The 17,433-nt window shown below is 38.0% G+C and overlaps 1 protein-coding gene across 2 annotated transcripts in view; it reads left to right on the forward strand.

Moving 5' to 3' along the window:
• spata7 (spermatogenesis associated 7) overlaps positions 1-17,433 on the forward strand; it is a 28,326-nt gene that overhangs the window by 3,920 nt on the left and 6,973 nt on the right. Inside the window, exons 2-9 of one of the 2 annotated variants that reach the window (XM_002933195.5) lie at positions 1,585-1,656; positions 2,897-2,989; positions 3,571-3,618; positions 5,780-5,892; positions 13,048-13,478; positions 14,040-14,106; positions 15,159-15,265; positions 17,214-17,270. In XM_002933195.5, coding sequence (XP_002933241.3) covers positions 1,585-1,656; positions 2,897-2,989; positions 3,571-3,618; positions 5,780-5,892; positions 13,048-13,478; positions 14,040-14,106; positions 15,159-15,265; positions 17,214-17,270 — 988 coding nt within the window. Of the gene's footprint in view, positions 1-1,584; positions 1,657-2,896; positions 2,990-3,570; positions 3,619-5,779; positions 5,893-13,047; positions 13,479-14,039; positions 14,107-15,158; positions 15,266-17,213; positions 17,271-17,433 lie in introns of those variants that run through there. The other variant, XM_018096862.2, reaches the window with a different exon arrangement.

Consider the following 17,433-nt stretch of genomic DNA (forward strand, 5'->3'; position numbering starts at 1 on the left):
TTCACCCCGTGGAGGTATTTTTCTAAAGAAGACTCTTCTGGTTGCGTTGTTCTAGTGGGAAATTGGGCAAAGAAAGCATGCCTGAGTTGTAGATAACGAAAGTACATATGAGGGGGCAGTACAAACTCATTCTGAAGAGTAGCAAATTGTTTTAGGAGACCATCTTTTACTATATCCTGCAACATTTTAATACCTTTGTCTGCACATAGACTAATCTCGGGTACAGCAGAGAAATGGGAAAGTGCAGAGTTTCCCCATAATGGGGTTTGGGTGGACCATGTCTGTGGGGAAGCTAAATGGAAGAGACATGCTCAGCAGTTGTTTGTGACCCTTTTTCTAAGGGGGAGTGCTAATATATTTCCTGATTGGGGATACAAAAGATCAGTCGTTATTACAAAATGAAAGCGACATGTGGTTTTCTACCGGCAATTTACATTTTTTCTGGTAGGAAAGCATTCGGCCTAATGGCCCTTTACTTGCAGGCTTGCTTCTAAAAGCAACAAAACAGCTAATCTAGTGAATAGAAGGCTGTACCTTTAGGGCTGTGGCACACAGGGAGATTAGTCACCTGCGACAAATCTCCCTTGTCGCTGGCGACTAATCTCCCTGAAATTCCATCCCACCAGCGAGTATGTAAATCGCCGCGTATGCCATCCCACCGGCGATTTACATACTCGCCAGTGGGATGGTATTTCGGGGAGATTAGTCGCCCGTGACAAGGGAGATTAGTCGCCCGTGACAAGGGAGATTAGTCGCCCGTGACAAGGGAGATTTGTCGCGGGCGACTTGTCTCCCTGTCTGCCACAGCCCTTAAAGTTATCTGATATTCTTGTTATGTTCAGCTGCAACAGCGGCTGTAAATTGTTAGTGTTTGCCCACTTGAATCAGCTATTTGGATGGTGCCCAAGGTATTGTATGAATCTCTTAAGTCTGTAAACATAGCTGTAATTAGGAGATGGCAAAGGGATCGGTAACCCTATCCAGTGTCAGACTGGGCCCTCAGGGGCCCACCAGAAACTTTAGACCCTAGGCCCACTCTTCAAACTATTTTTCCTACTTTCCCCACACAACCTCTTTATTCTCCTAGTCTCTTTTATTTACATGCTATCATCTATTCTTCCATCAATTTCTCTTCTTTGTTCCCCATTCAGAAATAGGGAATGACCATGAAACAGGCCTAATGATCAGAAGGAGGGCCCACGGACACCTGGGCCCACTGGGAGTTTTCCTGGTATCCTGGGCCAGTCCAACACTGATCCTATCTGTTTTAACGGTCACTGACTTCTAATGCCACAGCCCTCTAGTACATGGGTGTAAAGGTTCACTTATCAAAATTTTTAGGTGGGATTGTTATTTGATAACTGCAAACAGATTCTTTAAATACAGTGAATTTTGTTCTGTGTACTTTTTCCTCTTGATAGTATGCAAATTGATTTGCTTTGTCTCATAAAAAAGTAATTGCATAGTACTGCGTTAATCAGTACCCCTGCTCTTTACCATAAAAACTGTTTCTCCTTTTAAAATGAATGTGCTTGTGGAATTTGTCAGAATTATTTTAAAGGTTTCTTGTTTTTATTTCTATAGGCAGGGCTCCATCCATACCAAGATATGGGATTTCAAGCCCTTTTAAGGGCCATTTAAGCACAAAAAGCAATGGTAAGTAAACAACATAGAGCAGGTAGCAATGGCTTCAGTATAATCTAATTGTGCATTCTGGCTTTGCCTGCCTGACTCAGAGCTGTCTGACTCAGAGAAAAGACCTGTCCTTGTCCAAGGTGCTACTCGGCAAACATGCTGAAAATCATTCTACGCTGCAGGGTGCTTCTGGAGTCTGGGAAACAAATGACTCATTCACTTTTGCTCATATCTTTAATATAGATAATCAGTCATTGAAAACAAGTAACTGTAATAAAGTCCCGTAAGCACTAGAATGCATTTGAGTCATTTGAGAACTAATCTTTTTTTCTCATACACAATTTAATAGAAAGACAGATAAAGACAACATGATTTGTAAACACATAAGTCCAGTCTAATTTGAACTAGATGTGTCTTTTCATAGTCATTCAATGTAATCATTGAAGGGAGTTGAATTTACCTCCAGTCTCTCTGGAAGAATTTACCAGCTAACAAATATAAGATGCATTGCAAGGGCTGCCATGTTTAATGTCTTAGGGCCGTGGCAGACGGGGAGATTAGTTGTCCGAGACAATCTCCCTTTTCGCGGGCGACTAATCTCCCCTAAGTTCACTCGCCGGTGGGATCGCACACGCGACGCCGAAATCGCCAGAGTTGCCTTGAAACTTCGGCGATTTAGGCTCCGCGTGTGCCATCCCACCGGCTACTCCCACCCAACGCATTTCGGGGAGATTAGTTGCCTGCGACAAGGGAGATTTGTCGCGGGCGACTAATCTCCCCGTCTGCCACGGCCCTAACAGGTACTTAGACAAGAGCCTGCAATGCAAGATAAGGCAGTTTTTGCTGATTTTTGCTAAATAGAAATTTTCATTAATATGGCACATTCATTCATTGCCAGCCATGACAGCTGTACATGTATACAATTCTTCTAGTAATTCTCATTTTGGTTAATATATGTTTTGTTTATTTGTTATATAAAGTAGTGATGTATAGCAGTAGTTGAGCCCAGTGTAATTTATATCTGAGTAATTTTCAGGAAAAAATAAAAAACATCACTATTTATCCCCCAAACTAAATCTTTATTGGTCTACTCACTGCATGTTATTGGCTATAGTGATATCACATGTTCATATTAACATAATCAGCAAAATTTATGCCTGTTAAGAGCTGGATAATGTAGTATATTTTCTGAGCTCTAAGTCTGTTGCATTTGTATCTGGCCTACCATATTGACTAGAAGACTGTAATTCCCTTCTTGTAGCATTTAGCACGGGATCAAGCAGTTGGCTCAGTGAACAGTACAGAATACGAGACCACATGGTGGTTCACTACAATAAAATCCTTGCAGCAAAAGGTAAGGCAATTTTTATCCTGAATAGGCACATACAGGAATAATATTCCTGGTGTTAACCAGAAGTATAGATAATTTTATCTAATTTAGCTCATATAGTGTTCAAAAAGCACTGCTTTTTCACATGCACTAAGCTGTTTTTAATTTTTTTCTTTATTTATACATTTATATCATCATAGATACCAAAGTGCATTGAATTGTGAGACTGGCAACCTTGAAAAGCCAGCTATTGTGTCATTACAATTCAACAGGGATAACCTACCTTTGTGCTGTATATTTTCTCTTTTGTGAAACAGCCATTGCACAAGCCTCAGGTAGTAGAGAAGACCCTGTGTTTAACATCAGTTCAACACATGTTAGGGACCATTAGCTGACAGATATGTTATGATGTGATATGTTTGCACAGAAATAGAAAACCATTTGATTAAAAAAAAAAAAAAAGCTAGGTAGCCATGTTGCAGGATGTAGGGTCAGTGTTACACTGTACAGATTTTTACATTGATTCTTCAATACAACAAGTATTTTTCACTGTTTTTTACTTTAAGCAATGTTTTTTTTTTGTTACCACTTTGTTTTTTTTTCAGCTGCCATTGACTGTTCAGTACCAAAGAGCATGCAAAAAAGTATCAAATGTAAGTTTTGCTCTTAATAATGTTTCTTTTTATATAGATAAATAAGTTCCCACAGGTATAGATAGGATCTGTTATGCAGACAGCTGATACAGTATATGTCAATACTGTTTCCCATATAGTCTTTTTAAGCATGCATTTCTTTTTTTGATTATTAACTTATTTTTTTAATAATAAAAAAATAGTACCTTTGCTTGATGGTAACTAAGCTGCATAAATTTATATTGGTGGCAAAACAATGCTGCTGGGTTTTTTGATGTTGATGTGGTTTGTGGAAGACTTGAGGTTTGGTAAAATTATGGGATGCCCTTTTTCCAGAAGACAACAGGTTCCAAGCAATCTTTAGGTCAAAGACTAAAATGTTCTAGTTCTTTTAATTTCTAATACTTCACCTAATTTATCATCATAATAGCCCAGTTTCAATCTTATAACAGAACCATCTGTCCAGTGAAATCTGTGGGTGAAAGTTAAAGGAAAACTATACCCCCAAACAATATACTGCATAAACAAGCTCATATGTAAAACCCTGCTTTATCTAAATAAACCATTTTCATAAAAATATAGTTTCTTAGTAGTATGTGCTATTGGGTACTCCTAAATAGAAAATTGCCATTTTAAAAATTAATGGCTGCCTCCTGGGATCATAGGATTCACAGTGCACACAAACAAGCCAAGGCACACATACATACTAGGTCACATCAGATAATTAATGGACAGAGTTCAGTATTTTGCTTCCACCCTTCTTCCTGTTACAGTTAAAGCTACATTATTTTTGGTCATGTGATCTCTGAGGGAGCACACAGCCCATCACTAAATGGTGAATCAGGGTAACCTATGTAAATGGCAATATTTACTCATACATGTAAAGGTATAGGACCCGTTATGTATGTATGTATGTATGTATGTATAACTTTATTTATAAAGCGCCACAAGGGTACGCAGCGCTGTACAATCTTACAGAATATAAAATTACACACAGGGAGGACAAGTGATATAATAAATACTGTATAAACTCGAGTATAAGCCTAGTTTTTCAGCACCCAAAATGTGCTGAAAAGTATATATATATACTATATAATAATATAATAGTAATATAGAGATATACTCGAGTCGGGTGCCATGGGTGCCTCTAGACTAGCACCCTCTCTCCTTTGTGTGCAAATTAGGCCACCTGCAACCAGACCCTCCAGTGCCCAGGCCTAGGCTCCCACTAGAAATACATATTTCCCCTTACATCTCCTCCGGGACTGGGTCTGCTGCCAGTTTGCCAATGTGCAATGAGCGTGGGGTAGTACTCATATTGTTTTTGTTGACCCTCTTCTCCACTTACAGAGCAAGTTTAATGTTTTTCTTTGAAATAAATATTGAAAAACATATACCCAACTGATGCCTCAATTAATGTAATTTTATTGGTATTTATTTTGATTGTTAAAACTTAGCAGTAGCTGCTGCATTTCCCACCCTAGGCTTATACTCGAGTCAATAAGTTTTTCCAGTTTTCTTAGGTAAAATTAGGTACCTCGGCTTATATTCGGATCGGCTTATACTCGAGTATATACGGTAAATACAATAAATGAGTGCTTTCTACTGTTGAGTTTGATACAATAAATATATATATATTTTTTATATATATATATATTTATTGTAAGTGCCATGTGGTATGAGACACAGTAGGAAGGAGGTCCCTGCCCCGTAGAACTTACAATCTAAGTTATCCAGAAGGCTCGGGACTAAGGGTATTCCGGATAAGGGGTAATTTGGATCTCCATACCTTAAGTCTACTAAAAAATCAATAAAACATTAATTAAACCCAATAGGATTGTTCTGCCCCCAATAAGGATAATTTATATCTTAGTTGGGATCAATTACAAGGTACTGTTTTAGTACTACAGAGAAAAAGGAAATCAGTTTTAAAATTTTAATTTATTTGATTAAAATGGAATCTGTGGGAGACGGGCTTTCCGGATAACGGGTTTCCGGATAAGGGATCCCATACCTGTATTCCAGTTTGGTGAAATTCTTTAATAGGTCACTTAACATAATCTAAACTATCTGTTGGTTGCGTATTCATTCTGGGGGTATAGTTTTCCTTTAAGAAAACTACACTGATTCTGTCCGCTATTTAATACTGTTCAAGTACTACATTTGTATGTTTCTTCTCAAGACAGCGACCAGCAGAGAAGAGAGAAAATGAAAAAGGAGGTGGCACGATTTGAGAAAAATATTTCCCGCCCTACTTCATGTCAGAGTGCAGATTCAATATTGTTGTCTAAGAAGGTAAGAACTTGCACTGTCCTGTTTTTCATTCATATCAGTCCCTGCCTAATGCACACAAACAGAGTCAGGATCATCAGAATACAGTTAACCTGTATGTTTGTGAAGGAAACTCACACAGACACAGAGTGTACAAACACCATGCACATAGGACTCTAGTTAGAATGTAATTCAGGACCCCATCACTACAAGGCAGCAAATACTCGCTACTGTACCGCTATGCTACCACATCACATTCATGTTTTTCTGATCTTATTTATCTTAAAATACAGACTTAAAAAAATGATTTTTAACTATACTGGTGTGCTTCATATTGTGAGTCTTACAATACTCATGCAAGAAATATTTGTTAGTAGAATTTACTAGAATATACTGTATACTAAAGCTTTAATGCTGCTGGTTTATGAGAAAAATAAAGTTCAAAATATACACACGCACACCAGGTCTCTCATTTACTTTAACCCTGGTGCTGCAGAGTAAGGAGGACCGCACTCCCACACATGTAAATTACAAGAAAACTCCAGCACACAGGTTGAATGCAGAAAGGGGATAACCCCTGTGATGTACTGCGTTGAGCCAAACAAACACAATGTTTAAGGGGCATGTCGAGTCGATGCCGAGTTATAAAAGGTGCAACAGGAAGTGTAGTTGATTAAAATCTATCACATAAGATAAATATACATGTATGGGATCCGTTATCCAGAAACCTGTTGTCCATAAATTTCCGAATTAAGGGAAGGCCATCTCCCACAGACTCCATTATAAGCAAATAATTCTAATTTTTAAAAATGATTTCCTTTTTCTCTGTAATGATAAAACATTACCTTGTACTTCATCCCAACTAAGATACAATGAATCCATATTGAAAGCAAAACACTCCTATTGGGTTTATTTAATGTTTTAGTAATCTTTTAGTAGACTTAAGTTTTGGAGATCCAAATTTCGGAAAGATCCCTTATCCGGAAAACCCCAGGTTCTCAGCATTCTGGATAATGGGTCCCATACCTGTACTCACATGGAGATACTGTTTAAGGCAGTGCTGTCCAACTTCTGTGGTACCAATGGCCAGAATTTTTGTGGCTGACACATTAGAGGGCCGATAATGGAAGCCAGTTTGACCACTCCCCCTTTTTAAACCACACGCACTTAAAACCACATCCATGTTATCACAAGAGCTTTTAAGACCATACCCACATTAATGGTGATGGTGCAGCAAAACCCCAAATGGTTGGTGCTCACTGTAGGGATATCAACCTTCATTCATATGTGAAAGAATATGAAATTATGTCATATTAAGACACAACCTTAAATCCCTATGCCTCCTCTTCCCCTGTGGATAGCACAGCAACCCCCAGCACATAATTACACATCTTAGGAACCATATATATAATGACTATTTTCAAATGGTAAACTCCCAGAACAAACCCCTGCCAGGTTCATCTCCCACAGGCAGCATAGGGTAGGCAGAGTATGGCACCCAGGCAGCATAGAGCAGGCAGAGTATGGCACATACACTGCCTGCCCTACCCTGCCTGTGTGTGCCATACTCTGCCTGCCCTACCCTGCCTATGTGTGCCATACTCTGCCTGCCCTACCCTGCCTATGTGTGCCATACTCTACCTGCCCTATGCTGCCTGTGTGTATGGCACACACAGACAGCATACACTGAGGTGTGAACAGGGGAACAATGTGGGTGATTAGATCTTGAGCCTGTGGGGTGAACAATGCAGGGATTAAAAGATGTACACAGTACAGGAGATTACATATTTAAACAATACGGGGGGATTACAGTCTGAATATGAGGTGTGAACCATGCAGGGGGCCATTTAATCTCAGTACTGATACCATTTAAAGCTTCCTCAAAGGTAAACCATCAAAGCAGACAGGTGGGGGCCACACGGAGGGGGGTCGCGGGACACCAGTTGGACAGCCCTGGTTTAAGGGAATAACATATTGAAAGAGAAAAAGTCAAGCACACTTTTTTTGTTTGTAACAGTTATATAAACACCATAGGTCATATGTGACAACCCTCACAACCAATACAGCCACATTTTTAGGGGTGCTACAATACTTAAATATTAAAATTTCATAAGAGTTTGACTGCCTCTGCAACTTGAGGCAACAGTGAATTTATTGCATCATTATTTTAGTTGTTTGGAGAGCAGCATTTTAATCCATAACCTGATGTAGTCTACATAAGAGTACAGAATAGAAAAAAAAAAAAGTTGGCAAGTGCAATAAACTTTGTCTTTTCTGATGAAAATTTTGTCTGCTCATGCCTGTTATTGGCATGAGTGGGAAGTTACCAGGGACCAGGACACCTGTCACCACAAGCCATGCAATCTAAGGACCAGATGAGCAGATCAATGTATGGCCATCTCAGTTTCCTAAGATCTTTTTAAACATTCTGTTTTAGAATTGAGAACTTTTACAACTATATATGTGAATGTAATATATATGAAATATATATGTGTATTTTTTCTTTCTGTTTTTGGGCTGAGATCCCTTTTCAAAACTCTCTGCAGATCTTTGTTGGTAGGTGCAAGCAAGTACTTGATTAAAGGACGGTAACACCAAAAAATGAAAGAGCTTTAAAGTAATAAAAATATAATGCACTGTTGCCCTGCACTGGTAAAACTAGTGTGTTTGCTACAGTAACACTACTATAATTTATATAATAAGCTGCTGTGTAGCCCCGGGAGCAGCCATTCAGGCTGGAAAAAAGGCACAGGTTACATAGCAGATAACAGAACAGAAGTTCTGTAGAATACAATAGTGTGTTATCTGCTATGTGCCTGTGCCTTTTCTCCTTTGAATGGCTGCCTCCATGGCTACATAGCAGCTTATTTATATAAATTACAGTAGACTTTCTGAAGTAAACACACAACTTTTACCAGTGCAGGGCAGCAGCACATTATATTTTAGTTACTTTTATACACTTTCATTTTTTGCTTACTGTTACTGTTCCTTTAAGTATAGTTACATAGGGTTGAAAAAAGACCAGTGTCCATCAAGTTCAACCCATGTCCATCAAGTTCAACCCATTCAGAATGTTCTGTTTGCTTCACGATTGTTTGGAAGTTGCTTGATAGTGAAGAATTTCACTACCTTAGATTCTTCCCTAACTGGCCTTTATGTTTTGCTCCTCTGACACTACTTCAAATTCCCCATTGTTTGTGAACCACTGTTATAGATCAATGAATTTTTAATATCTGCTTAAAGGGGTTATCTTGACATTTCAAATCAATTTGGCAGCTGTATAAAGCAACAAACACAAAAGATCTGTGGCTCTCTGGCTCTCTAAATATGCCCCTATACCTCTCTGCCTTTGTCAGAACACTCACCCGTGCAAAACACAGAACATGCTAAGTACCATTACAGCTTTTGGCTGTAATTTGCGGTTTGTGTTTGTTCAAGTGATAGCATTCTGTGTAAGTGCCAAGGCCATATGGGGTGTCTGACATGTTTTTATAGAAGTACTTTCAATCCAGTTTATCTTTATCAAGAAAATTAGTTGAAGCAGCATAAATCCTGGACTGCAGCACAGATATATCCTAAAATGTAAAGTTTTAAAGGGGTTAATGAAAAGCATCTAAAAAAGTAAACTGTGTTCTGATAATAAGCCCCCTTGTGTAAAGGCCCAAGGGCCTTAGACCGATTTGGCAGCTAATCGTCCCGTGTATGGGCACTACTGACGGGACTGCCCGACGGATATCTGGCCTAAAATCGTCCAGATCTCGATCAGACAGGTTTAAAAATCTAGTCGGATCAGGGCCCGCATCGGCTCGTTGATGCAGTCCCCGAAACGACTTTGCCTATACCCATCATTATAATTCGATCGTTTGGCCCCAGGGCCAAACAATCGAATTAGCCTGGATTCTCCTGATATTGCCCACCCGTAGGTGGGGGATATTGGGAGAAGATCCGCTCGCTTGGTGACATCACCAAGCGAGCGGATCTCAAGGTGTATGGGGACCTTACAGCACAGTTATAATTTTGATCACTTCTACTCAGTGGTGATCGGGCTTCCATGGCAGTAGTTTGGCAAGGGATTTTGGTTGCCAGTCTTACCAAAGCCATTTCTTGATATTTCTCACCATCAGTAGGATCAAACTCATATGATCTTAGGTGTTTTAAATGCTCCTTTGTCTCTTGGTTGGCAAGTTTTGGAAATGCATCTAAATGCATCTTTTCTTTTAACTGATCACCCTCCTATTTAGTTATAATAAAATGAAATAGTAAAAGAAATGGGAAAATGCATTTCTGCATCTCCCACTGCCTTACAATAATTGCTCTAAATTTACTTTCCATAGCAACACGAATAAACACATTTGCACATACAAACATTATTGGCAGTGACTAAATTTAAACTAATGATAGTAATTATTTATATGTAAAAGTGTAGAAATACAGATTGCTTACGAAAGAGCAATCATTCTGTTTTTCTCCACTTTGCAATTTTGTTATTTATCTCTTCCTTTTCAAAGGAATCCCACTGAGTTCACTGACTCTGTGAAATGCTCCTATTAAAGCAAGTCAACTTGACTGAAATAGAGTGAAGCAAATGTTATGCAAGGGTTAGGGTACTAAGCAGAGCACAGCCAAAAGACATTGCTGCACAGTAGGAGATGGCCTTGAATATTTAATCTGTCAAAATATTTTGTTTCTCTGGCAACCACAACCATGCGCAGGCAGCTCTCTATCTTTTCCTCTCATAAATGAGCTCCCTGGAGTGATCTTAAAAAAAAAAAAAAAAAACAATATGAAATCTAACCTGCCTTTCTTGTTACACTGGATAAATGTCTAGTGAAATCACAAGTCTGAACAGAATCTTATCTATTTGATTCACAGAAGCCTTTATTTAAAGACTTGTCCCAATCTAGAGCACTGTGGTCTCATGTAGTGGGCCAATAGAATGATATGCTACACAGTCATGATTATATCAAAATGATAATGCATTATTCAGCAATATGAAAGACTTATGGATGCATAAACCCAATAAACAAGCAGGATTAGCTTGCCCCAACTTCTTTTTGCAAGCCGGTTTCCAAAACATGGGGGTATGGGGTTCATTATCCAGAAGCCCATCTCCCACAGACTCCATTTTAATCAAATCATTCAAATTTTTAAAAATGGTTTCCTTTTTCTCTGTAACAGAGGCAAAACAATCCTATTGGGGTTAATTAATATTTAAATGATTTTTAGTAGAGATCCAAATTAGGAAAATATCTGGAAAACAGGTCCCATACCTGTAGTACAAAGACACAATATCAAATATTGAAACTTAAAAATATTGATTTCTGAAAAATATATGCTCATTTTGAATTTGCTGCCAGCAATACTTTTACCAGGGCATGTTTCTCATTGTATTGCAACATCTCTTCTTTTAACAACACTGATGTTAAAACTAAGGAGACCAAGTAGCTTTGAAAGTATGTTGTTGTTCCATTCTTGGAAATTTCTCATTTCATTATGTACCAAATATTTATACCCATGCAGTGATTTTCATGACAGAATTGTATATGTTTTTTAATGCAGTGCTACCCGAGAGCCTGAAGATCACAGCTATCCAATATTGGCCTTGTCCCCTGTGTATGGAAATTTTTACAGAATCTGTTAATGCCATTATGTACTGTAGATGATGAAATCCCAAATTCATTGCAAATTTACTTTGAGGAACATTTTTCTTAAATTGTTGAAATATTTGCTCATGCGTTGTTTCACAGAGTGGTGTATCCTCTCTGGGATACTCTTGTAGCATTTTATTGCTCCTGTTTTTTGAAAAGCGTTGCTGGCATCAAATTCAAAATAAGCATATATTTTTCAGAAAACCATCTTTGTACTGTTTGGGATTAAAGTAATCATCTTATTCTCTTTTTATTTATATTTTACACAGTGTCCTATAAGGCAACTATGTGACATTAAGCCTCAAACCTTCCTGTGCAAACAGAAAATTGAATTGGCATCGAAAAAGAACTGTAGCACCACCTCACCACCTACATGAGTATCAAGCACCTTACAATTAATTTACAGCACATATGATAAGGTGTTTTGTCTTCAGGGTAACTGACAAATAATGTATTTTACAACTCAGTGTGCAGAAAAAAAATGCTTAAGTGCAATGACACATGAGGCCAATCCTCTGAAAGCAAACTTTAAAGTATAATGATTTTGTGGTTGGCTTGACACCAGCACTTCTCATGTCACCCCAAAGTAGTCTAGGAGGGCAATACTTTCCAAATGTTTTAATGATGTGAACTTATATATGTGTGTATTTATTTATTTTATTGATATAGAACCACAATTGTACAAGATATGAACACAAACAGGGGTATAGTTATATTATGTTAGAGTTTTGAGTACTTGGTTTGGATGAGATATCTGCCCCAAGAGGCTTACAATCTATTAGGAAGAGGTGAACAAACGCAAACAAAATAGGGGGTGGGGTGCTGCAGAGGAAGGCTAGCGAAGTGCTTCATCTAGTAGGTGGCTTTTAAGGAGCTAAGAGGAAAGTGTTAGTGTGCAAGCTTTTCTTATGCAAGATGGTAGAGCATTCCAGAGGCGGGGCACAATCAGTGAAAAAGGTTTTGTGCACGATTCAGCTGTTTTGGTGAACTGTATGGTCAGTAGATTGTCCTGAGCTGAGCGCAATGTTTGGGAGGAAGTGTACGAGGAGATGAGAGCAAAAGAGAGAGGAGCAAAAGAATGAAAGTCAGGATACGAATTTTGTATTTATTGTGCCATTTGACTAGAATCCAGGAGACCGATTTTAGTTGTGAGGTGGAAGGAGTGATTTAAATGCAGTTAGGGCCGTAGAGGTGAGGATTGAATTCAGAGAGTGGTGATGTGAGTCAGGCAAGCCAGCTAGTAATTTGATAATCATTGTGTTAAATCATTTCTGTAAGTTTTTGATAAATTACATGCTAAATTATTTGCATGTCCAAAAGCCATGGGAATTTACTAGGACTAGGAATCTCTTAAGATTTGATTTATACATACTTGGCACTTTATAGTTCTTATTTTGAGGCCTGTTACATTATTGCACTTATTAGTTTATTAAACATTATTTTTGGGCAGTGGAGGCGGGTGTTAGTAACTTTCTCAGTGATATGAAATATTCAATATTTTACCATAATATTTTCTTCTGTTTAATTACAGGACATTTATGATGACATCAGTGTTAGAAATTCTGCTTACTCAGATCGAGGGCAGGTTTTTTACTCTAGCCCTACTGTGTCTTCTCCAAGACAGTTTGGTTTTTTAGGAACCAGTGAAGACACAGGAAGGAGTCTGAGCAGGAAATTTCCAGGTTCTAGAGTTGTATCTAGAGTCCAGAGTAGAGGCTCAAACTCTTCCTCAGTTATCAGTGTCCCCAGAAGCTACAGCAGGTTTCAGGACAACCAACAGAAAACCTACAGTGGAGATCTCCTAGATAAGCATTCTGAGCAGTTTACAGGCAATATTCGCCCATTTACTCCACGGACTTTGAAGACAGAGGCTAAATCTGCACTTGCATCATACCGATATTACACCCCACCAAGAAGAAGAAAGAGAGAAACAGTCAAAGAGGTGCAGAGAAATCTAAACAGGTACAGCAGTTATGACGAAGTGGGAAGAGAAAATTTTAACATTAAATTTAAATAAAGGAACACATGGGGGAATGTTAACTGTAATAATAGAGCACCTATCAAAAATTTTTTATACATGTTAGCTGTAATTATTCAGTTTTATGAAGGAAAATCTGTTGTGCCATATTTTCTTACATTGTAAGTAGCAGGTTTTCATTATTATCCATTAGAGACAAAAGATACTGGAACAATTTCTCAATTGCTGGGAGTTGCAGGTGCTTACTGGAGTTGCACTGAAATAGTATCATCCTGTTGCAGAGAATCTTATGAAATTAAAAACTTCCATTAGGGCTCTTTTAGTCATAATGGTGCTAAATGGCACCTGTGTAGCAACTAGTTAGCAATAAGTTTATTGTAGTCTTGTTTTAAATTAGATCATGAAATTGAAGGTCAACTTGGTTCCTTATATTGGCATCATTTTTTATTTTGTGTGTAACATTTAAAATAAAAATGTCTTAATTTTATAACTACACATCAAACATTCTTTATTCTGTATTCTCACTGTATTTATTTGTTAAATAGAAGCCCAGTGGATGAAGATGTTACATGGAAGAAGAAAAATAAGGAACTAACAGAAGATGCTTTACTTGTGAGTCTTATGTTATGTAAAATTGTGGTTATAGAAAAATGTAACATGCTGGTTTAGACCAGGGGGTGGGCAAAAGCTTGTTGTTTTAGTGCAGAATATAATTACATCTGAAATAGGTCTTTGGAAAAGCTATGCTACACTGGAGATACTGCAAGGGAAATAGATTAAGGGAATACTAAGTATGTATTTAGGGTAGTTTATAGAAGAAACATTTTGACAGTCAATAATTATATTCAGTTCAATAAGTTATTCAGTCAATAATTTGACAAATCCATACAATTGCCTCTTCATTTTTGTCCGTTAGACAAGTTTTAGGGTACATTTGACATTCCAGGGAGGGTGCTGTAATTTTTTCTTGTGTTTGACCTTGTTATGGGTAGAGGGGGTCAGATTAAATATTGGAGCACAAAGGGGAATTGAATCAAAAGCAGATTTAAAACATCTTGCGTTTTCTTGTAAATAAGAATGTGGTTTCTTTTGTATTATGGTTTTGATGATCCTTCACTACATTCCTTGTCTCCTCTGTAATAAGCCAATTTATACTGATTTCTAAATAATAAGATGCTGACCCCTTTCCCTTAATGTTGTGCCTATAATGCTGGTAATGGTATCTATTTGGTAGCCAGTCATCTCATGTATGCAGGCCAAACATTGCTTCTTTCCTAATCACTCTTCAGCTCTTAGTCTGATCTGGTGTAAAATCCAGTTGGTTGAGAACAACATTAGGGTGTGGATGCAGTCTCCACCACACCACACAAACTGAGGGTGGGTTTCATAGATATTTATTGAAGGTCTCCTAATGTGGGTGGTAATCACAGATTCCTGGTGACCTGTGGTATTTTTACTGATGTCAGCTGGAAATGACCATCAGGAATAGTAGATGTTTTAATAATTGCTGCAAGCAGCAGCATATAAAATATCCTGTCTGATGTTTCGACTTGTCAAGTCCACTGCATATGATTTATTATATATATTTTTTTATAGGATCATTTATTCCTTATACTTATTAACTTTTAAGTTATTCAGTTATGAAAATCTGATTTTTCTTTTAGAATGCAGATAAAAAAGAACAATTAATAAATGAAGAAAATGACCAGAAAAGGCCATGGTCTCAGACAGACTGGGAGGAGTTACCAAATACCCATCGCTCTTCATGCAGGTACAAGCACATGAATTCCTGGGATCCAGTATGACTAATGAATAGTGCACATCTCCAAATGTACAAGTACACCACTTACTCATACTAACATGTACAACACAGGGTACACCCCATGAACACTGAAGCAATCCCACAAAAACATCAGTTGTAGAGAACTTCCAGGCTGAAGAAGATTAAGAACATTAGTGATAAATAATGGGGAAATGAAAGAGAAGTGGGATGGAGCAAACTAGAAAAGAAGAAGGGATTGTGGAGAATATAAGAATGTAGAAATAGAAACTGCCGGCACTCATGTTTAGACAAAAAGGTATGCCTGGGTGCAGTCTTGAAGGTTAAGGTAAGAGGTAACATACTGCAAAAAGGGAATCACAATAATAAAATGCAATATACAGTAAAGAATAGAAAATCATAAACCATAAAGGATAAATGTAGACATTTATTGTAAAAGAGTCTTAGGAAATTGGACCATATTGGGGCCAAAAAAGGACTGCCACCGGGAATCATAAACGTGGGAAGCATGGCCAAACCAGACAGGATAAATATATAGAAAGCAGTACAAAGGGCACCAACTAGAAAAGAAACAGGAGGCACATGGGCTAAGCGGACGATAGCGTAGTAAGAGACTGTATCAATTATACAGTTTGTACGCCGAGAGCAGTCGGTCGGGTTACATAATTTATCAAGGTAAACGTTCGTAATGCCCAGGCCAGTGGCCAGCTTCAGGCTAACTCCAATGGAAACCGAGAGACCTACTATAGATAGGGCACAAGGTCATCCACATATGTATGATGTAAAACAGCGAACTAGGCTGATGCCTGATGTCAGGCAGCATATGCATAACATCCGACAATCAGGTTAGGCTGACATTAATAATTAGATTGTAAAAGAGCCATATTACCTGTTCTTAACTGTGTGGCAGGTGGCAGAGACTGGTCAGCACATGTGATATCAGTACCCCCAAACGGGGCACATAAACCAACAGTGCGTTCCGATTGCATCACGCCCCTTTTTTTATTGTTAATTAGAGAAGCAGTGCCCAAGATCTGAATGGACTATAGACTGTTAGGATTGTAGTTATCAAGTCATTCACATAAACGAACAGGGAATTTCGACAGCCATGTGTCCATCTGCAACCGGGACAAAGTAACAATAAGTAGCCACAATGTATCACCTCACTGTAACTAGTTAGGTGTGATTATAAGAAACAGAGAAGTATTCTTGCCAGAAAAGTAGAAAGTAACCGCTTAAACACTATATCGGCCCACACTGGTGGTTAGGGTGAAAGGTAAGTGTCACGAGAGCCACCATCAAACACTAGTACGATCGGGCGTGCTAGGATGTAGGGGGGTGGAAAAATAGAGTACCAGCCTAAAGAGTAGGTAAGTGACTGTGCGAAACAAAAGGAAACAGAAGAAAAGAGGGAGAGAAACAGGGAACTGTGATAGATGGATTACAATAAATGTCTACATTTATCCTTTATTGTTTGTGATTTTCTATTCTTTACTGTATATTGCATTTTATTATTGTGATTCCCTTTTTGCAGTATGTTACGTGTTTTACTGATGGGTGATAATTTTATGTGTTCGGGAGGGGGTGTTGTCGGGGTTTAGAATTTGTTGAGGTTTTCAGCTGAAACATCAGGAGTAATCAAAAATAATTTATTGATGTGGTGAACTAAGTCCTGTGCGAGTGGCTTCTTATATTATTTTATATATATATATATAATATATATATATTTATTTTTTTTTGCAACAGTCTCGCCTCAACAAATGTTTCACATGTACCTGCATTCACATAGCCACATACTATTATTTCTATATTCTACTATAATTTTTTTTTTTGTTGTTAGTACTGTTTTCAGAATTGATAATAGATTGATATAATGTAAATGATCACCAGTGTGGTATAGAACTTCATATCAGACATTTATTTGTGTGTATCTTTACAGGTTACCATATAATGAAGTAGAATCTTGTTCTCCTGTTATGCAGAAAATCCAGTCTGAGTAGGTATCATTTATAAGCACTTAACCTATGGCTTGCTTTTTAGATTACTGTAGGTCTTCATTGCCTCTTCTAAAGGGCTAGTTCAGCTTTCAAACATTTCCTCCCTTCCATTGTTTACCAATAGTGGACCAGAAATAATGATATTGGGGCAGAGAACAGAGA

The sequence above is a fragment of the Xenopus tropicalis genome, chromosome 8 (genome assembly GCF_000004195.4).
Source record: "Xenopus tropicalis strain Nigerian chromosome 8, UCB_Xtro_10.0, whole genome shotgun sequence".
Lineage (NCBI taxonomy): Eukaryota > Metazoa > Chordata > Amphibia > Anura > Pipidae > Xenopus > Xenopus tropicalis.